This window comes from Engystomops pustulosus, unplaced genomic scaffold (assembly GCF_040894005.1).
Source record: "Engystomops pustulosus unplaced genomic scaffold, aEngPut4.maternal MAT_SCAFFOLD_402, whole genome shotgun sequence".
Classification (NCBI taxonomy): Eukaryota; Metazoa; Chordata; class Amphibia; order Anura; family Leptodactylidae; genus Engystomops; species Engystomops pustulosus.
In genome coordinates, this window is record NW_027285281.1 from 51,834 (window position 1) to 72,922 (window position 21,089).

At 62.9% G+C, this 21,089-nt stretch overlaps 1 protein-coding gene across 1 annotated transcript; it reads left to right on the plus strand.

Moving 5' to 3' along the window:
• The first annotated feature begins 1,489 nt into the window (after positions 1-1,489).
• Positions 1,490-21,061, plus strand: MAPK15 (mitogen-activated protein kinase 15). The gene is given in 14 exon segments (XM_072132342.1): positions 1,490-1,622; positions 1,805-1,907; positions 9,715-9,813; positions 11,456-11,485; positions 11,957-12,047; positions 13,652-13,782; positions 13,903-14,066; positions 14,134-14,273; positions 15,257-15,270; positions 15,272-15,315; positions 15,833-15,970; positions 17,930-18,035; positions 20,640-20,841; positions 20,909-21,061. Coding segments are annotated over 13 exon segments (1,359 nt in total). The 5' UTR covers positions 1,490-1,622; positions 1,805-1,838; the 3' UTR covers positions 21,040-21,061.
• The last annotated feature ends 28 nt before the right edge of the window (positions 21,062-21,089 follow it).

Here is a 21,089-nt window from a genome sequence, read left to right on the forward strand (position 1 = left end):
TCCTATAGACTATGGTATTACTGGTTACACTGGGGGATGTTATATCACTAGAGCCTCCATAGAGTTACACTGTGACACCTGCTCCATGCACTGGTATATAGAGGTACAGCGCCCCCATCCACTAGACTATGGTATTACTGGTTACACTGGGGGATGTTATATCACTAGAGCCTCCATAGAGTTACACTGTGACACAGGCTCCATGCACTGGTATATAGAGGTACAGCGCCCCCATCCACTAGACTATAGTATTACTGGTTACACTGGGGGGATGTTATATCACTAGAGTCTCCATAGAGTTACACTGTGACACCTGCTCCATGCACTGGTATATAGAGATACAGCGCCCCCATCCTCTAGACTATGGTATTACTGGTTACACTGGGGGATGTTATATCACTAGAGCCTCCATAGAGTTACACTGTGACACCTGCTCCATGCACTTGTATATATAGAGATACAGCGCCCCCATCCACTAGACTATGGTATTACTGGTTACACTGGGGGGATGTTATATCACTAGAGCCTCCATAGAGTTACACTGTGACACCTGCTCCATGCACTGGTATATAGGGATACAGCGCCCCCATCCACTAGACTATGGTATTACAGGTTACACTGGGGGATGTTATATCACTAGAGCCTCCATAGAGTTACACTGTGACACCTGCTCCATGCACTGGTATATAGGGATACAGCGCCCCCATCCACTAGACTATGGTATTACAGGTTACACTGGGGGGTGTTATATCACTAGAGCCTCCATAGAGTTACACTGTGACACCTGCTCCATGCACTGGTATATAGAGATACAGCGCCCCCATCCACTAGACTATGGTATTACTGGTTACACTGGGGGATGTTATATCACTAGAGCCTCCATAGAGTTACACTGTGACACCTGCTCCATGCACTGGTATATAGAGGTACAGCGCCCCCATCCACTAGACTATGGTATTACTGGTTACACTGGGGGGATGTTATATCACTAGAGCCTCCATAGAGTTACACTGTGACACCTGCTCCATGCACTGGTATATAGAGATACAGCGCCCCCATCCACTAGACTATGGTATTACTGGTTACACTGGGGGATGTTATATCACTAGAGCCTCCATAGAGTTACACTGTGACACACGCTCCATGCACTGGTATATAGAGATACAGCGCCCCCATCCACTAGACTATGGTATTACTGGTTACACTGGGGGGTGTTATATCCTCTCCGTGCACTGGAGTCCCCGCCCTCACCCTCCCACTGAGTGACATTGTACAGCAAGGGGTTAATAATCCTTGTTGTGTTAGACCAGCAGAGGGCGGAGATTACATGGGAAAACTCCTTAATATAGAATGTATCCCCCTCCCCCCGAAAAGAGACACACCCTTTACCCGCCTCCCCGAGTCACGGCCACCAATCATTAGTCAAGAGTGGTCACGTGCTCGCCAGCCCCCTCCAGCGCCATTTATTGGTTGCGTCCAATTGAAAATTTTGAAGTACATAATCGTGCGCATGCGCAGAGCTTCGAAGCCAGTGCCGGTTACTATGACAACGGAAAACAACAGCTTCCCTTCCGTGACCGTCCCATCAGCCACCGCGGCCACAACGCCGGAGTCTAAAGCAGGTACTGACTCCGCACACCGACCCGACCTCCCGCACCGACACCCGACCCCCCGCACACCGACCCGACCTCCCGCACCGACACCCGACCCCCCGCACACGCAGGAGGGAGCAGGACCCTCTTCACCACTAAAACCTTCCAGAAATAGTGAAAAGTAGACCCCCCCACATTGTCTTGTCTTGCAGGTGACCTGTGACCTGTGATGTTGGAGGTGGAAACATGAGTGGTCCTGAGGTAGAGGATCACATCTCCCAGAAATATGACATAAAGAAGCGTCTGGGGAAGGGGGTGAGTACAGGGGGGGGGGGGGTGTATGTGGGGGCAGCCGCTGTATCCCGGGGGAGGGGGTGCGGTGTATGTGGGGGCAGCCGCTGTATCCCGGGGGAGGGGTGCGGTGTATGTGGGGGCAGCCGCTGTTTCCCGGGGGAGGAGTGCGGTGTATGTGGGGGCAGCCGCTGTATCCTGGGGGAGGGGTGCGGTGTATGTGGGGGCAGCCGCTGTTTCCCGGGGGAGGAGTGCGGTGTATGTGGGGGCAGCCGCTGTATCCCGGGGGAGGGGGTGCGGTGTATGTGGGGGCAGGGGGAGGGGGTGTGGTGTATGTGGGGGCAGCCGCTGTATCCCGGGGGAGGGGGTGCGGTGTATGTGGGGGCAGCCGCTGTATCCTGGGGGAGGGGTGCGGTGTATGTGGGGGCAGCCGCTGTATCCCGGGGGAGGGGTGCGGTGTATGTGGGGGCAGCCGCTGTATCCCGGGGGAGGAGTGCGGTGTATGTGGGGGCAGCCGCTGTATCCCGGGGGAGGGGTGCGGTGTATGTGGGGGCAGGGGGAGGGGGTGTGGTGTATGTGGGGGCAGGGGGAGGGGGTGTGGTGTATGTGGGGGCAGCCGCTGTATCCCGGGGGAGGGGGTGCGGTGTATGTGGGGGCAGCCGCTGTGATATGGGGGAGGGGTGCGGTGTATGTGGGGGCAGCCGCTGTATCCCGGGGGAGGGGGTGCGGTGTATGTGGGGGCAGCCGCTGTATCCCGGGGGAGGGGTGCGGTGTATGTGGGGGCAGCCGCTGTATCCCGGGGGAGGGGTGCGGTGTATGTGGGGGCAGCCGCTGTATCCCGGGGGAGGGGGTGCGGTGTATGTGGGGGCAGCCGCTGTATCCCGGGGGAGGGGATGCCGTGTATGTGGGGGCAGCCGCTGTATCCCGGGGGAGGGGTGTGGTGTATGTGGGGGCAGCCGCTGTATCCCGGGGGAGGGGATGCGGTGTATGTGGGGGCAGCCGCTGTATCCCGGGGGAGGGGTGCGGTGTATGTGGGGGCAGCCGCTGTATCCCGGGGGAGGGGGTGCGGTGTATGTGGGGGCAGCCGCTGTATCCTGGGGGAGGGGTGCGGTTTATGTGGGGGCAGCCGCTGTATCCCGGGGGAGGGGTGCGGTGTATGTGGGGGCAGCCGCTGTATCCCGGGGGAGGAGTGCGGTGTATGTGGGGGCAGCCGCTGTATCCCGGCGGAGGGGTGCGGTGTATGTGGGGGCAGGGGGAGGGGGTGTGGTGTATGTGGGGGCAGGGGGAGGGGGTGTGGTGTATGTGGGGGCAGCCGCTGTATCCCGGGGGAGGGGTGCGGTGTATGTGGGGGCAGCCGCTGTATCCCGGGGGAGGGGTGCGGTGTATGTGGGGGCAGCCGCTGTATCCCGGGGGAGGGGGTGCGGTGTATGTGGGGGCAGCCGCTGTATCCCGGGGGAGGGGGTGCCGTGTATGTGGGGGCAGCCGCTGTATCCCGGGGGAGGGGGTGCGGTGTATGTGGGGGCAGCCGCTGTATCCTGGGGGAGGAGTGCGGTGTATGTGCGGGCAGCCGCTGTATCCCGGGGGAGGGGTGCGGTGTATGTGGGGGCAGCCGCTGTATCCCGGGGGAGGGGTGCGGTGTATGTGGGGGCAGCCGCTGTATCCCGGGGGAGGGGATGCGGTGTATGTGGGGGCAGCCGCTGTATCCCGGGGGAGGGGTGCGGTGTATGTGGGGGCAGCCGCTGTATCCCGGGGGAGGGGTGCGGTGTATGTGGGGGCAGCCGCTGTATCCCGGGGGAGGGGTGCGGTGTATGTGGGGGCAGCCGCTGTATCCCGGGGGAGGGGTGCGGTGTATGTGGGGGCAGCCGCTGTATCCTGGGGGAGGGGATGCGGTGTATGTGGGGGCAGCCGCTGTATCCTCGGGGAGGGGTGCGGTGTATGTGGGGGCAGCCGCTGTATCCCGGGGGAGGGGGTGCGGTGTATGTGGGGGCAGCCGCTGTATCCCGGGGGAGGGGATGCGGTGTATGTGGGGGCAGCCGCTGTATCCCGGGGGAGGGGTGCGGTGTATGTGGGGGCAGCCGCTGTATCCCGGGGGAGGGGTGCGGTGTATGTGGGGGCAGCCGCTGTATCCCGGGGGAGGGGTGCGGTGTATGTGGGGGCAGCCGCTGTATCCCGGGGGAGGGGTGCGGTGTATGTGGGGGCAGCCGCTGTATCCCGGGGGAGGGGATGCGGTGTATGTGGGGGCAGCCGCTGTATCCCGGGGGAGGGGGTGCGGTGTATGTGGGGGCAGCCGCTGTATCCCGGGGGAGGGGGTGCGGTGTATGTGGGGGCAGCCGCTGTATCCCGGGGGAGGGGGTGCGGTGTATGTGGGGGCAGCCGCTGTATCCCGGGGGAGGGGGTGCGGTGTATGTGGGGGCAGCCGCTGTATCCTGGGGGAGGGGTGCGGTGTATGTGGGGGCAGCCGCTGTATCCCGGGGGAGGGGTGCGGTGTATGTGGGGGCAGCCGCTGTATCCCGGGGGAGGGGGTGCGGTGTATGTGGGGGCAGCCGCTGTATCCTGGGGGAGGGGGTGCGGTGTATGTGGGGGCAGCCGCTGTATCCTGGGGGAGGGGGTGCGGTGTATGTGGGGGCAGCCGCTATATCCCGGGGGAGGGGGTGCGGTGTATGTGGGGGCAGCCGCTGTATCCCGGGGGAGGGGTGCGGTGTATGTGGGGGCAGCCGCTGTATCCCGGGGGAGGGGGTGCGGTGTATGTGGGGGCAGCCGCTGTATCCCGGGGGAGGGGTGCGGTGTATGTGGGGGCAGCCGCTGTATCCCGGGGGAGGGGGTGCGGTGTATGTGGGGGCAGCCGCTGTATCCTGGGGGAGGGGTGCGGTGTATGTGGGGGCAGCCGCTGTATCCCGGGGGAGGGGTGCGGTGTATGTGGGGGCAGCCGCTGTATCCTGGGGGAGGGGGTGCGGTGTATGTGGGGGCAGCCGCTGTGATATGGGGGAGGGGGTGCGGTGTATGTGGGGGCAGCCGCTGTATCCCGGGGGAGGGGGTGCGGTGTATGTGGGGGCAGCCGCTGTATCCTGGGGGAGGGGGTGTGGTGTATGTGGGGGCAGCCGCTGTATCCCGGGGGAGGGGGTGCGTTGTATGTGGGGGCAGCCGCTGTATCCCGGGGGAGGGGGTGCGTTGTATGTGGGGGCAGCCGCTGTATCCCGGGGGAGGGGTGTGGTGTATGTGGGGGCAGCCGCTGTATCCTGGGGGAGGGGGTGTGGTGTATGTGGGGGCAGCCGCTGTATCCTGGGGGAGGGGGTGTGGTGTATGTGGGGGCAGCCGCTGTATCCCGGGGGAGGGGGTGTGGTGTATGTGGGGGCAGCCGCTGTATCCCGGGGGAGGGGGTGCGGTGTATGTGGGGGGAGGGGTGCGTTGTATGTGGGGGCAGCCGCTGTATCCTGGGGGAGGGGGTGTGGTGTATGTGGGGGCAGCCGCTGTATCCCGGGGGAGGGGGTGCGGTGTATGTGGGGGGAGGGGTGCGTTGTATGTGGGGGCAGCCGCTGTATCCCGGGGGAGGGGGTGCGGTGTATGTGGGGGCAGCCGCTGTATCCCGGGGGAGGGGGTGCGGTGTATGTGGGGGCAGCCGCTGTATCCCGGGGGAGGGGATGCGGTGTATGTGGGGGCAGCCGCTGTATCCCGGGGGAGGGGTGCGGTGTATGTGGGGGCAGCCGCTGTATCCCGGGGGAGGGGTGCGGTGTATGTGGGGGCAGCCGCTGTATCCCGGGGGAGGGGGTGCGGTGTATGTGGGGGCAGCCGCTGTATCCCGGGGGAGGGGATGCGGTGTATGTGGGGGCAGCCGCTGTATCCCGGGGGAGGGGTGCGGTGTATGTGGGGGCAGCCGCTGTATCCCGGGGGAGGGGTGCGGTGTATGTGGGGGCAGCCGCTGTATCCCGGGGGAGGAGTGCGGTGTATGTGGGGGCAGCCGCTGTATCCCGGGGGAGGGGGTGCGGTGTATGTGGGGGCAGCCGCTGTATCCCGGGGGAGGGGGTGCGGTGTATGTGGGGGCAGCCGCTGTATCCCGGGGGAGGGGTGCGGTGTATGTGGGGGCAGCCGCTGTATCCCGGGGGAGGGGTGCGGTGTATGTGGGGGCAGCCGCTGTATCCCGGGGGAGGGGGTGCGGTGTATGTGGGGGCAGCCGCTGTGATATGGGGGAGGGGGTGCGGTGTATGTGGGGGCAGCCGCTGTATCCCGGGGGAGGGGGTGCGGTGTATGTGGGGGCAGCCGCTGTATCCTGGGGGAGGAGTGCGGTGTATGTGGGGGCAGCCGCTGTGATATGGGGGAGGGGTGCGGTGTATGTGGGGGCAGCCGGTGTATCCCGGGGGAGGGGTGCGGTGTATGTGGGGGCAGCCGCTGTGATATGGGGGAGGGGGTGCGGTGTATGTGGGGGCAGCCGCTGTGATATGGGGGAGGGGGTGCGGTGTATGTGGGGGCAGCCGCTGTATCCCGGGGGAGGGGATGCGGTGTATGTGGGGGCAGCCGGTGTATCCCGGGGGAGGGGTGCGGTGTATGTGGGGGCAGCCGCTGTGATATGGGGGAGGGGGTGCGGTGTATGTGGGGGCAGCCGCTGTGATATGGGGGAGGGGGTGCGGTGTATGTGGGGGCAGCCGCTGTATCCCGGGGGAGGGGGTGCGGTGTATGTGGGGGCAGCCGCTGTATCCCGGGGGAGGGGGTGCGGTGTATGTGGGGGCAGCCGCTGTATCCCGGGGGAGGGGTGCGGTGTATGTGGGGGCAGCCGCTGTATCCCGGGGGAGGGGTGCGGTGTATGTGGGGGCAGCCGCTGTATCCCTGGGGGAGGGGTGCGGTGTATGTGGGGGCAGCCGCTGTATCCCGGGGGAGGAGTGCGGTGTATGTGGGGGCAGCCGCTGTGATATGGGGGAGGGGGTGCGGTGTATGTGGGGGCAGCCGCTGTATCCCGGGGGAGGAGTGCGGTGTATGTGGGGGCAGCCGCTGTATCCCGGGGGAGGGGATGCGGTGTATGTGGGGGCAGCCGCTGTATCCCGGGGGAGGGGGTGCGGTGTATGTGGGGGCAGCCGCTGTATCCCGGGGGAGGGGGTGCGGTGTATGTGGGGGCAGCCGCTGTATCCCGGGGGAGGGGTGCGGTGTATGTGGGGGCAGCCGCTGTATCCTGGGGGAGGGGTGCGGTGTATGTGGGGGCAGCCGCTGTATCCCGGGGGAGGGGGTGCGGTGTATGTGGGGGCAGCCGCTGTATCCCGGGGGAGGGGTGCGGTGTATGTGGGGGCAGCCGCTGTATCCCGGGGGAGGGGGTGCGGTGTATGTGGGGGCAGCCGCTGTATCCTGGGGGAGGGGTGCGGTGTATGTGGGGGCAGCCGCTGTATCCCGGGGGAGGGGGTGCGGTGTATGTGGGGGCAGCCGCTGTATCCCGGGGGAGGGGGTGCGGTGTATGTGGGGGCAGCCGCTGTATCCTGGGGGAGGGGGTGCGGTGTATGTGGGGGCAGCCGCTGTATCCCGGGGGAGGAGTGCGGTGTATGTGCGGGCAGCCGCTGTATCCCGGGGGAGGGGGTGCGGTGTATGTGGGGGCAGCCGCTGTATCCCGGGGGAGGGGGTGCGGTGTATGTGGGGGCAGCCGCTGTATCCCGGGGGAGGGGATGCGGTGTATGTGGGGGCAGCCGCTGTATCCCGGGGGAGGGGTGCGGTGTATGTGGGGGCAGCCGCTGTATCCCGGGGGAGGGGTGCGGTGTATGTGGGGGCAGCCGCTGTATCCCGGGGGAGGGGGTGCGGTGTATGTGGGGGCAGCCGCTGTATCCCGGGGGAGGGGTGCGGTGTATGTGGGGGCAGCCGCTGTATCCCGGGGGAGGGGTGCGGTGTATGTGGGGGCAGCCGCTGTATCCCGGGGGAGGGGGTGCGGTGTATGTGGGGGCAGCCGCTGTATCCCGGGGGAGGGGGTGCGGTGTATGTGGGGGCAGCCGCTGTATCCCGGGGGAGGGGGTGCGGTGTATGTGGGGGCAGCCGCTGTATCCTGGGGGAGGGGTGCGGTGTATGTGGGGGCAGCCGCTGTATCCCGGGGGAGGGGTGCGGTGTATGTGGGGGCAGCCGCTGTATCCTGGGGGAGGGGTGCGGTGTATGTGGGGGCAGCCGCTGTATCCTGGGGGAGGGGTGCGGTGTATGTGGGGGCAGCCGCTGTATCCCGGGGGAGGGGTGCGGTGTATGTGGGGGCAGCCGCTGTATCCCGGGGGAGGGGGTGCGGTGTATGTGGGGGCAGCCGCTGTATCCCGGGGGAGGGGGTGCGGTGTATGTGGGGGCAGCCGCTGTGATATGGGGGAGGGGGTGCGGTGTATGTGGGGGCAGCCGCTGTATCCTGGGGGAGAGGGTGCGGTGTATGTGGGGGCAGCCGCTGTATCCTGGGGGAGGAGTGCGGTGTATGTGGGGGCAGCCGCTGTGATATGGGGGAGGGGTGCGGTGTATGTGGGGGCAGGGGGAGGGGGTGCGGTGTATGTGGGGGCAGCCGCTGTATCCCGGGGGAGGGGTGCGGTGTATTTGGGGGCAGCCGCTGTATCCCGGGGGAGGGGGTGCGGTGTATGTGGGGGCTGCCGCTGTATCCCGGGGGAGGGGGTGCGGTGTATGTGGGGGCAGCCGCTGTATCCTGGGGGAGGGGTGCGTTGTATGTGGGGGCAGCCGCTGTATCCCGGGGGAGGGGGTGCGGTGTATGTGGGGGCAGCCGCTGTATCCCGGGGGAGGGGGTGCGGTGTATGTGGGGGCAGCCGCTGTGATATGGGGGAGGGGTTGCGGTGTATGTGGGGGCAGCCGCTGTATCCCGGGGGAGGGGTGCGGTGTATGTGGGGGCAGCCGCTGTATCCCGGGGGAGGGGTGCGGTGTATGTGGGGGCAGCCGCTGTATCCCGGGGGAGGGGTGCGGTGTATGTGGGGGCAGCCGCTGTATCCCGGGGGAGGGGTGCGGTGTATGTGGGGGCAGCCGCTGTGATATGGGGGAGGGGTTGCGGTGTATGTGGGGGCAGCCGCTGTATCCCGGGGGAGGGGTGCGGTGTATGTGGGGGCAGCCGCTGTATCCCGGGGGAGGGGTGCGGTGTATGTGGGGGCAGCCGCTGTATCCCGGGGGAGGGGGTGCGGTGTATGTGGGGGCAGCCGCTGTATCCTGGGGAGGGGTGCGGTGTATGTGGGGGCAGCCGCTGTATCCCGGGGGAGGGGTGCGGTGTATGTGGGGGCAGCCGCTGTGATATGGGGGAGGGGTGCGGTGTATGTGGGGGCAGCCGCTGTATCCCGGGGGAGGGGGTGCGGTGTATGTGGGGGCAGCCGCTGTATCCCGGGGGAGGGGGTGCGGTGTATGTGGGGGCAGCCGCTGTATCCTGGGGGAGGGGTGCGGTGTATGTGGGGGCAGCCGCTGTATCCCGGGGGAGGGGGTGCGGTGTATGTGGGGGCAGCCGCTGTATCCCGGGGGAGGGGTGCGGTGTATGTGGGGGCAGCCGCTGTATCCTGGGGGAGGGGGTGCGGTGTATGTGGGGGCAGCCGCTGTATCCTGGGGGAGGGGTGCGGTGTATGTGGGGGCAGCCGCTGTATCCCGGGGGAGGGGTGCGGTGTATGTGGGGGCAGCCGCTGTATCCCGGGGGAGGGGGTGCGGTGTATGTGGGGGCAGCCGCTGTGATATGGGGGAGGGGGTGCGGTGTATGTGGGGGCAGCCGCTGTATCCCGGGGGAGGGGGTGCGGTGTATGTGGGGGCAGCCGCTGTATCCCGGGGGAGGGGTGCGGTGTATGTGGGGGCAGCCGCTGTGATATGGGGGGGGGGGGGGCGCCACCTCACACTAATTAGACCCTTCTCTCCGTAGGCTTATGGAATTGTCTGGAAAGCGATTGACCGCAAAACTGGTGAAATTGTGGCAGTGAAAAAAATTTTTGATGCTTTTAGAAACCGGACAGATGCGCAGGTGAGAACCTGGGGGCGGGGCCTGTGCAGGGGCTGTATGTACAGGTGAGAACCTGGGGGCGGGGCCTGTGCAGGGGCTGTATGTACAGGTGAGAACCTGGGGGCGGGGCCTGTGCAGAGGCTGTATGTACAGGTGAGAACCTGGGGCCTGTGCAGAGGCTGTATGTACAGGTGAGAACCTGGGGGCGGGGCCTGTGCAGAGGCTGTATGTACAGGTGAGAACCTGGGGGCGGGGCCTGTGCAGGGGCTGTATGTACAGGTGAGAACCTGGGGGCGGGGCCTGTGCAGAGGCTGTATGTACAGGTGAGAACCTGGGGGCGGGGCCTGTGCAGAGGCTGTATGTACAGGTGAGAACCTGGGGGCGGGGCCTGTGCAGGGGCTGTATGTACAGGTGAGAACCTGGGGGCGGGGCATGTGCAGGGGTTGTATGTACGCACGCATGCGCCTGGTAGGCAAAGGGCTTAGGGGTTGCTATATTTGGCGTGCTGGATGGGCGGGGCATGTGTGGGGCGCTATATTTGGCGTGCTGGATGGGCGGGGCATGTGTGGGCGCTATATTTGGCGTGCTGGATGGGCGGGGCATGTGTGGGCGCTATATTTGGCGTGCTGGATGGGCGGGGCATGTGTGGGCGCTATATTTGGCGTGCTGGATGGGCGGGGCATGTGTGGGCGCTATATTTGGCGTGCTGGATGGGCGGGGCATGTGTGGGCGCTATATTTGGCGTGCTGGATGGGCGGGGCATGTGTGGGCGCTATATTTGGCGTGCTGGATGGGCGGGGCATGTGTGGGGCGCTATATTTGGCGTGCTGGATGGGCGGGGCATGTGTGGGGCGCTATATTTGGCGTGCTGGATGGGCGGGGCATGTGTGGGGCGCTATATTTGGCGTGCTGGATGGGCGGGGCATGTGTGGGGCGCTATATTTGGCGTGCTGGATGGGCGGGGCATGTGTGGGGCGCTATATTTGGCGTGCTGGATGGGCGGGGCATGTGTGGGGCGCTATATTTGGCGTGCTGGATGGGCGGGGCATGTGTGGGGCGCTATATTTGGCGTGCTGGATGGGCGGGGCATGTGTGGGGCGCTATATTTGGCGTGCTGGATGGGCGGGGCATGTGTGGGGCGCTATATTTGGCGTGCTGGATGGGCGGGGCATGTGTGGGGCGCTATATTTGGCGTGCTGGATGGGCGGGGGCATGTGTGGGGCGCTATATTTGGCGTGCTGGATGGGCGGGGCATGTGTGGGGCGCTATATTTGGCGTGCTGGATGGGCGGGGCATGTGTGGGGCGCTATATTTGGCGTGCTGGATGGGCGGGGCATGTGTGGGGCGCTATATTTGGCGTGCTGGATGGGCGGGCATGTGTGGGGCGCTATATTTGGCGTGCTGGATGGGCGGGGCATGTGTGGGGCGCTATATTTGGCGTGCTGGATGGGCGGGGCATGTGTGGGGCGCTATATTTGGCGTGCTGGATGGGCGGGGCATGTGTGGGGCGCTATATTTGGCGTGCTGGATGGGCGGGGCATGTGTGGGGCGCTATATTTGGCGTGCTGGATGGGCGGGGCATGTGTGGGGCGCTATATTTGGCGTGCTGGATGGGCGGGCATGTGTGGGGCGCTATATTCATCTTCTTCCTTTCTCTTTGCAGCGAACGTTTCGTGAAATCATGTTTCTTCAGGTGAGTCCGGGGATCCTGACGGGGTGCGGGCGTCCGGGGATCCTGACGGGGTGCGGGCGTCCGGGGATCCTGACGGGGTGCGGGCGTCCGGGGATCCTGACGGGGTGCGGGCGTCCGGGGATCCTGACGGGGTGCGGGCGTCCGGGGATCCTGACGGGGTGCGGGCGTCCGGGGATCCTGACGGGGTGCGGGCGTCCGGGGATCCTGACGGGGTGCGGGCGTCCGGGGATCCTGACGGGGTGCGGGCGTCCGGGATCCTGACGGGGTGCGGGCGTCCGGGGATCCTGACGGGGTGCGGGCGTCCGGGGATCCTGACGGGGTGCGGGCGTCCGGGGATCCTGACGGGGTGCGGGCGTCCGGGGATCCTGACGGGGGGCGGGCGTCCGGGGATCCTGACGGGGGGCGGGCGTCCGGGGATCCTGACGGGGGGCGGGCGTCCGGGATCCTGACACCAATTCTCTTTCTCTGTAGGAATTTGGGGAACACCCTAATATCATAAAACTACTTAACGTCATCCGAGCGCAGAACGACAAGGACATCTACCTGGTGTTTGAGTATATGGGTAACGTATATATACACTAAATGACGGGGGTATATACAGTATATGGGGGGGGGGGGGTGTATACAGGATATGGGGGGGGGTGTATATACAGGATATGGGGGGGGTGTATATACAGTATATGGGGGGGTGTATATACAGTATATGGGGGGGGTGTATACAGGATATGGGGGGTGTATATACAGGATATGGGGGGTGTATATACAGGATATGGGGGGTGTATATACAGGATATGGGGGGGGTGTATATACAGGATATGGGGGGGGTGTATATACAGGATATGGGGGGGGTGTATATACAGGATATGGGGGGGGTGTATACAGGATATGGGGGGGTGTATACAGGATATGGGGGGGTGTATATACAGGATATGGGGGGGTGTATATACAGGATATGGGGGGGGTGTATATACAGGATATGGGGGGGGTGTATATACAGGATATGGGGGGGGTGTATACAGGATATGGAGGGGGGTGTATACAGGATATGGGGGGGGGTGTATATATACAGGATATGGGGGGTGTATATACAGGATATGGGGGGGGGTGTATATATACAGGATATGGGGGGGGGTGTATATATACAGGATATGGGGGGGGTGTATATATACAGGATATGGGGGGGGGGTGTATATATACAGGATATGGGGGGGGTGTATATATACAGGATATGGGGGGGTGTATATATACAGGATATGGGGGGGGTGTATATACAGGATATGGGGGGGGTGTATATACAGGATATGGGGGGGGTGTATATATACAGGATATGGGGGGGTGTATATATACAGGATATGGGGGGGGTGTATATATACAGGATATGGGGGGGGTGTATATATACAGGATATGGGGGGGGTGTATATACAGGATATGGGGGGGTGTATATACAGGATATGGGGGGGGTGTATATATACAGGATATGGGGGGGGTGTATATATACAGGATATGGGGGGGTGTATATATACAGGATATGGGGGGGGTGTATATATACAGGATATGGGGGGGGTGTATATATACAGGATATGGGGGGGGTGTATATATACAGGATATGGGGGGGGTGTATATATACAGGATATGGGGGGGGTGTATATATACAGGATATGGGGGGGGTGTATATATACAGGATATGGGGGGGTGTATATATACAGGATATGGGGGGGGTGTATATATACAGGATATGGGGGGGGTGTATATATACAGGATATGGGGGGGGTGTATATATACAGGATATGGGGGGGGTGTATATATACAGGATATGGGGGGGGTGTATATACAGGATATGGGGGGGGGTGTATACAGGATATGGAGGGGGGTGTATACAGGATATGGAGGGGGTGTATATATACAGGATATGGGGGGGGGGTGTATATATACAGGATATGGGGGGGGTGTATATATACAGGATATGGGGGGGTGTATATATACAGGATATGGGGGGGTGTATATACAGGATATGGGGGGGGTGTATATATACAGGATATGGGGGGGGTGTATATACAGGATATGGGGGGGGGGGTGTATATACAGTAAATGGGTAATATCTCCCCAGTGTATGTGATGAGGGGTGACCTCCGGTGGTGAATGTTGGGGTCTTTGTTCTCCCCCCAGAGACGGACCTCCACGCTGTGATAAAGAAGGGGAACCTCCTGAAAGACGTCCACATGCGCTACATCCTGCACCAGCTGCTGAGGGCCACCAAGTTCCTGCACTCGGGCAACGTCATCCACCGGGACCAGAAGGTGAGACCCCCAGGGATATGAGGTGCGCCCCCTGCTGCCCCGGGGCCCGCCCGCTGCCCCCCCCGGGCCTCACCCTCGCCCGCTGCCCCCGGGCCTCACCCGCTGCCCCTGTACCCACAGCCTTCTAATATCCTGCTGGACGCGGACTGCCTGGTGAAGCTGTGTGACTTTGGCCTGGCGCGCTCCCTGTACCAGATCCAGGAGGATTGTGGGAATCCTGCCCTCACCGAGTATGTGGCCACCCGCTGGTACCGAGCCCCCGAGATACTTCTGGCGTCTCACAGGTAGGTTGTGATGGAGTGAATGGGCAATGCCCGTGACCTGTAGCTGACCCCTCGCTCTCACCCCCAGGTACACCAAGGGCGTGGACATGTGGAGCGTGGGCTGTATCCTGGCAGAGATGCTGCTGGGAAAACCGCTCTTCCCAGGAACCTCCACCATCAACCAGATAGAGAGAATCATGAGCGTCATCCCAGCACCCACCCCAGAAGGTAGGTGCTCCTCCGGCATGGGCCGTCCCCGGGCGGCAGGTGCTCCTCCGGCATGGGCCGTCCCCGGGCGGTAGGTGCTCCTCTGGCATTGGCCGTCCCCGGGCGGTAGGTGCTCCTCCGGCATTGGCCGTCCCCGGGCGGTAGGTGCTCCTCCGGCATTGGCCGTCCCCGGGCGGTAGGTGCTCCTCCGGCATTGGCCGTCCCCGGGCGGTAGGTGCTCCTCCGGCATTGGCCGTCCCCGGGCGGTAGGTGCTCCTCCGGCATTGGCCGTCCCCGGGCGGAAGGTGCTCCTCCGGCATTGGCCGTCCCCGGGCGGCAGGTGCTCCTCCGGCATTGGCCGTCCCCGGGCGGCAGGTGCTCCTCCGGCATGGGCCGTCCCCGGGCGGCAGGTGCTCCTCCGGCATGGGCCGTCCCCGGGCGGCAGGTGCTCCTCCGGCATGGGCCGTCCCCGGGCGGCAGGTGCTCCTCCGGCATGGGCCGTCCCCGGGCGGCAGGTGCTCCTCCGGCATGGGCCGTCCCCGGGCGGCAGGTGCTCCTCCGGCATGGGCCGTCCCCGGGCGGCAGGTGCTCCTCCGGCATGGGCCGTCCCCGGGCGGCAGGTGCTCCTCCGGCATGGGCCGTCCCCGGGCGGCAGGTGCTCCTCCGGCATGGGCCGTCCCCGGGCGGCAGGTGCTCCTCCGGCATGGGCCGTCCCCGGGCGGCAGGTGCTCCTCCGGCATGGGCCGTCCCCGGGCGGCAGGTGCTCCTCCGGCATGGGCCGTCCCCGGGCGGCAGGTGCTCCTCCGGCATGGGCCGTCCCCGGGCGGCAGGTGCTCCTCCGGCATGGGCCGTCCCCGGGCGGCAGGTGCTCCTCCGGCATGGGCCGTCCCCGGGCGGCAGGTGCTCCTCCGGCATGGGCCGTCCCCGGGCGGCAGGTGCTCCTCCGGCATGGGCCGTCCCCGGGCGGTAGGTGTGACCTCTCTTTTCTTGGGCTTCTCTTGCAGACGTCATGGCTATAAAAATCAGAATATGGAGCCTCTGTGATCGGCCGCATGAATGCTCGGTGAGTGGCTCACATGATGGGGGCAGCTCCGTCCTGCTGTGGGGGTCACATGGGGGGGCAGCTCCGTCCTGCTGTGGGGGTCACATGATGGGGGCAGCTCCGCCCTGCTGTGGGGGTCACATGGGGGGCAGCTCCGTCCTGCTGTGGGGGTCACATGGGGGGGCAGCTCCGTCCTGCTGTGGGGGTCACATGGGGGGGCAGCTCCGTCCTGCTGTGGGGGTCACATGGGGGGGCAGCTCCGTCCTGCTGTGGGGGTCACATGGGGGGGCAGCTCCGTCCTGCTGTGGGGGTCACATGGGGGGGCAGCTCCGTCCTGCTGTGGGGGGTCACATGGGGGGGCAGCTCCGTCCTGCTGTGGGGGTCACATGGGGGGGCAGCTCCGTCCTGCTGTGGGGGTCACATGGGGGGGGCAGCTCCGTCCTGCTGTGGGGGTCACATGTGCGGCTGCTCCACCCTGCTGTGGAGTGACCTTCCTGTGTCTGTACCTGCACTGACCTCCTATAATGTCTCCCTGCAGACAGAAGACTCCTCTGCTCGAGCTGTTCCCTCCAAACTGCCCCCCCGAGGCCATCGACCTCCTCAGCAAACTGCTGGTATTTAACCCCGACAAGAGGCTGACTGCAGAGGAGGCTCTGGAGCACCCGTATGTGCGCAGGTAAGTACAGTGTGTGTGTGTGTCAGAGCTCCTGTGTGCACGTAGTGTGTGTGTGTGTGTGTGTGTGTGTATGTAGTGTGTGCACGTAGTGTGTGTGTGTGTGTGGTGTGTATGTAGTGTGTGCACGTAGTGTGTGTGTGTGTGTGTGTATGTAGTGTGTGCACGTAGTGTGTGTGTGTGTCAGAGCTCCTGTGTGCACGTAGTGTGTAGTGTGTGTGTGTCAGAGCTCCTGTGTGCACGTGGTGTGTAGTGTGTGTGTGTCAGAGCTCCTGTGTGCACGCGGTGTGTAGTGTGTGTGTCAGAGCTCCTGTGTGCACGCGGTGTGTAGTGTGTGTGTGTGTCAGAGCTCCTGTGTGCACGCTGTGTGTGTGTGTGTCAGAGCTCCTGTGTGCACGCTGTGTGTAGTGTGTATGTGTCAGAGCTCCTGTGTGCACGCTGTGTGTAGTGTGTATGTGTCAGAGCTCCTGTGTGCACGCTGTGTGTAGTGTGTATGTGTCAGAGCTCCTGTGTGCACATAGTGTGAGAGTGTGTGTGTGTATACACGTAGTGTGTGTGTGTGTGTGTGTGTGCACGTAGTGTGTGTGTGTGCACGTAGTGTGTGTGTGTGTGTGTGTGTGTGTGTGTGTGTGTGTGTGTGTGTGCACGTAGTGTGTGTGTGTGCACGTGTGTGCACGTAGTGTGTGTGTGTGTGCACGTAGTGTGTGTGTGCGCACGTAGTGTGTGTGTGTGTGCACGTAGTGTGTGTGTGTGTGTGTGTGTGTGTGTGTGTGTGTGTGTGTGTGTGTGTGTGTGTGTGTGTGTGTGTGTGTGTGTGTGTGTGTGTGTGTGTGTGCACGTAGTGTGTGTGTGTGTGTGTGCACGTAGTGTGTGTGCACGTAGTGTGTGTGCACGTAGTGTGTGTGTGTGTGTGCACGTAGTGTGTGTGTGTGTGTGCACGTAGTGTGTGTGTGTGTGTGCACGTAGTGTGTGTGTGTGTGTGCACGTAGTGTGTGTGTGTGTGTGTGTGTGTGTGTGTACGTAGTGTGTGTGTGTGTGTGTGTGTACGTAGTGTGTGTGTGTGTGTGCACGTAGTGTGTGTGTGTGTGTGTGTTGTGTGTGTGTGTGCACGTAGTGTGTGTGTGTGTGTGCACGTAGTGTGTGTGTGTGTGTGTGTGTGTGTGCACGTAGTGTGTGTGTGTGTGTGTGTGTACGTGTGCACGTAGTGTGTGTGTGTGTGTGTGTGTGTGTACGTGTGCACGTAGTGTGTGTGTGTGTGTGTGTGTGTACGTGTGCACGTAGTGTGTGTGTGTGTGAGTGAGTGAGTGAGTGTGAGTGAGTGAGTGAGTGAGTGTGCACGTAGTGTGTGTGTGTGTGTGTGTGTGTGCACGTAGTGTGTGTGTGTGTGTGTGTGTGTGTGTGTGCACGTAGTGTGTGTGTGTGTGTGCGCACGTAGTGTGTGTGTGTGTGTGTGTGCACGTAGTGTGTGTGTGTGTGCACGTGTGTGTGTGTGTGCACGTGTGTGTGTGTGTGTGTGTGTGTGTGCACGTAGTGTGTGTGTGTGTGTGTGTGCACGTAGTGTGTGTGTGTGTGTGTGCGTGTGTGTGTGCACGTAGTGTGTGTGTGTGCACGTAGTGTGTGTGCGTGCACGTAGTGTGTGTGCACGTAGTGTGTGTGTGCACGTAGTGTGTGTGTGTGCACGTAGTGTGTGTGTGTGTGTGTGTGTGTGTGTGTGTGTACGTAGTGTGTGTGTGTGTGTGTGTGCACGTAGTGTGTGTGTGTGTGTGTCAGAGCTCGTGTGTGCACGTAGTGTGTGTGTGTGTGTGTGCACGCGGTATGTAGTGTGTGTGTGTCAGAGCTCCTGTGTGCACGCGGTGTGTAGTGTGTGCTTGCGCTGGAGATTCCTATGTGGGGGGTTGGGCCGCGTCTCCGCTCTCTTCTTCTTTCGGCTCTTTAATAATCACCTTTTCTTGCGTCTCTCAGGTTCCACTCTGCGGCTCGGGAGCCGGCGCTGGATTATGATGTCATCCTCCCCCTGGATGACGACATTCAGTTGTCAGTGGCCGAGTACAGGAACAAGTTGTACGAGGTGATTACCAGGAGCAGGGGCATGTAATACTGGTATGCCAGGCTATCCCCGGGACCTCACCCAGCAGTGCCAGGAGCAGGGGCGTGTAATACTGGTGTGCCAGGCTATCCCCGGGACCTCACCCAGCAGTGCCAGGAGCAGGGGCGTGTAATACTGGTACGCCAGGCTATCCCCGGGACCTCACCCAGCAGTGCCAGGAGCAGGGGCATGTAATACTGGTATGCCAGGCTATCCCCGGGACCTCACCCAGCAGTGCCAGGAGCAGGGGCATGTAATACTGGTATGCCAGGCTATCCCCGGGGCCTCACCCAGCAGTGCCAGGAGCAGGGGCATGTAATACTGGTATGCCAGGCTATCCCCGGGACCTCACCCAGCAGTGCCAGGAGCAGGGGCATGTAATACTGGTATGCCAGGCTATCCCCGGGACCTCACCCAGCAGTGCCAGGAGCAGGGGCATGTAATACTGGTATGCCAGGCTATGCCCGGGACCTCACCCAGCAGTGCCAGGAGCAGGGGCATGTAATACTGGTACGCCAGGCTATCCCCAGGGTCTCACCCAGCAGTGCCAGGAGCAGGGGCATGTAATACTGGTATGCCAGGCTATCCCCGGGACCTCACCCAGCAGTGCCAGGAGCAGGGGCATGTAATACTGGCACGCCAGGCTATCCCCGGGACCTCACCCAGCAGTTCCAGGAGCAGGGGCGTGTAATACTGGCACGCCAGGCTATCCCCGGGACCTCACCCAGCAGTGCCAGGAGCAGGGGCGTGTAATACTGGTATGCCAGGCTATCCCCGGGACCTCACCCAGCAGTGCCAGGAGCAGGGGCGTGTAATACTGGTACGCCAGGCTATCCCCGGGGCCTCACCCAGCAGTGCCAGGAGCAGGGGCGTGTAATACTGGTACGCCAGGCTATCCCCGGGGCCTCACCCAGCAGTGCCAGGAGCAGGGGCGTGTAATACTGGTACGCCAGGCTATGCCCGGGACGTCACCCAGCAGTGCCAGGAGCAGGGGCGTGTAATACTGGTACGCCAGGCTATGCCCGGGACCTCACCCAGCAGTGCCAGGAGCAGGGGCGTGTAATACTGGTACGCCAGGCTATGCCCGGGACCTCACCCAGCAGTGCCAGGAGCAGGGGCATGTATACTGGTACGCCAGGCTATCCCCGGGGCCTCACCCAGCAGTGCCAGGAGCAGGGGCGTGTAATACTGGTATGCCAGGCTATCCCCGGGACCTCACCCAGCAGTGCCAGGAGCAGGGGCATGTAATACTGGTATGCCAGGCTATCCCCGGGACCTCACCCAGCAGTGCCAGGAGCAGGGGCATGTAATAGTGGTATGCCAGGCTATGCCCGGGACCTCACCCAGCAGTGCCAGGAGCAGGGGCATGTAATACTGGTATGCCAGGCTATGCCCGGGACCTCACCCAGCAGTGCCAGGAGCAGGGGCATGTAATACTGGTATGCCAGGCTATCCCCGGGACCTCACCCAGCAGTGCCAGGAGCAGGGGCATGTAATACTGGTATGCCAGGCTATCCCCAGGACCTCACCCAGCAGTGCCAGGAGCAGGGGCATGTAATACTGGTATGCCAGGCTATCCCCGGGACCTCACCCAGCAGTGCCAGGAGCAGGGGCATGTAATACTGGTATGCCAGGCTATCCCCGGGGCCTCACCCAGCAGTGCCAGGAGCAGGGGCATGTAATACTGGGGTGCCAGGAGCAGGGGCATGTAATACTGGTATGCCAGGCTATCCCCGGGACCTCACCCAGCAGTGCCAGGAGCAGGGGCATGTAATACTGGTATGCCAGGCTATCCCCAGGACCTCACCCAGCAGTGCCAGGAGCAGGGGCATATAATACTGGTATGCCAGGCTATCCCCGGGACCTCACCCAGCAGTGCCAGGAGCAGGGGCATGTAATACTGGTATGCCAGGCTATCCCCGGGACCTCACCCAGCAGTGCCAGGAGCAGGGGCATGTAATACTGGTATGCCAGGCTATCCCCGGTGCCTCACCCAGCAGTGCCAGGAGCAGGGGCATGTAATACTGGTATGCCAGGCTATCCCCAGGACCTCACCCAGCAGTGCCAGGAGCAGGGGCATGTAATACTGATACGCCAGGCTATGCCCGGGACCTCACCCAGCAGTGCCAGGAGCAGGGGCATGTAATAGTGGTACGCCAGGCTATGCCCGGGACCTCACCCAGCAGTGCCAGGAGCAGGGGCATGTAATACTGGTATGCCAGGCTATCCCCGGGACCTCACCCAGCAGTGCCAGGAGCAGGGGCATGTAATACTGGTATGCCAGGCTATCCCCGGTGCCTCACCCAGCAGTGCCAGGAGCAGGGGCATGTAATACTGGTATGCCAGGCTATCCCCAGGACCTCACCCAGCAGTGCCAGGAGCAGGGGCATGTAATACTGATACGCCAGGCTATGCCCGGGACCTCACCCAGCAGTGCCAGGAGCAGGGGCATGTAATAGTGGTACGCCAGGCTATGCCCGGGACCTCACCCAGCAGTGCCAGGAGCAGGGGCATGTAATACTGGTGTGCCAGGAGCAGGGGTTGTAACCACAGGGTTTCCTCTGTCTTCCCGTCTGTCATATATAGATGATTCTTGAAAGGAAGATTAATGCTCGGAGGCAGAAGAAGGAGAACCTGGAAGGAGGTTCTGATCCACAGGACAAGGAGACTGCGCCTCCCACAACCAACACCAGCCATGTCCCTGGGACCACCGGGAAACCTACAGGAGCTGAGAGCTGTGCCCAGAACCAGCCTGTATATAACCCCATAACCCACAGCAGTGGCCAACGTATGTACCCACAATGCCCCTCTGCTGCTTCCTGGCTGCCGTCTCCTCACTTGTGTTTCCCTTGTAGTGGGGTCTGGGCACTGGCGAGGAGCGACTCAGCCAAAACGATCTGGAAGTCAGCAAAGCCAGGAGCTGAGCACCACCTCTGGATCAGCGGGGGTAAGACGGGTGCCCCCAATAATGAGCCCCTCTGCATAGTCCCTGCCAGATATAACCTCGTCCTCATCTCTCCTCTAGGGACATAAAAG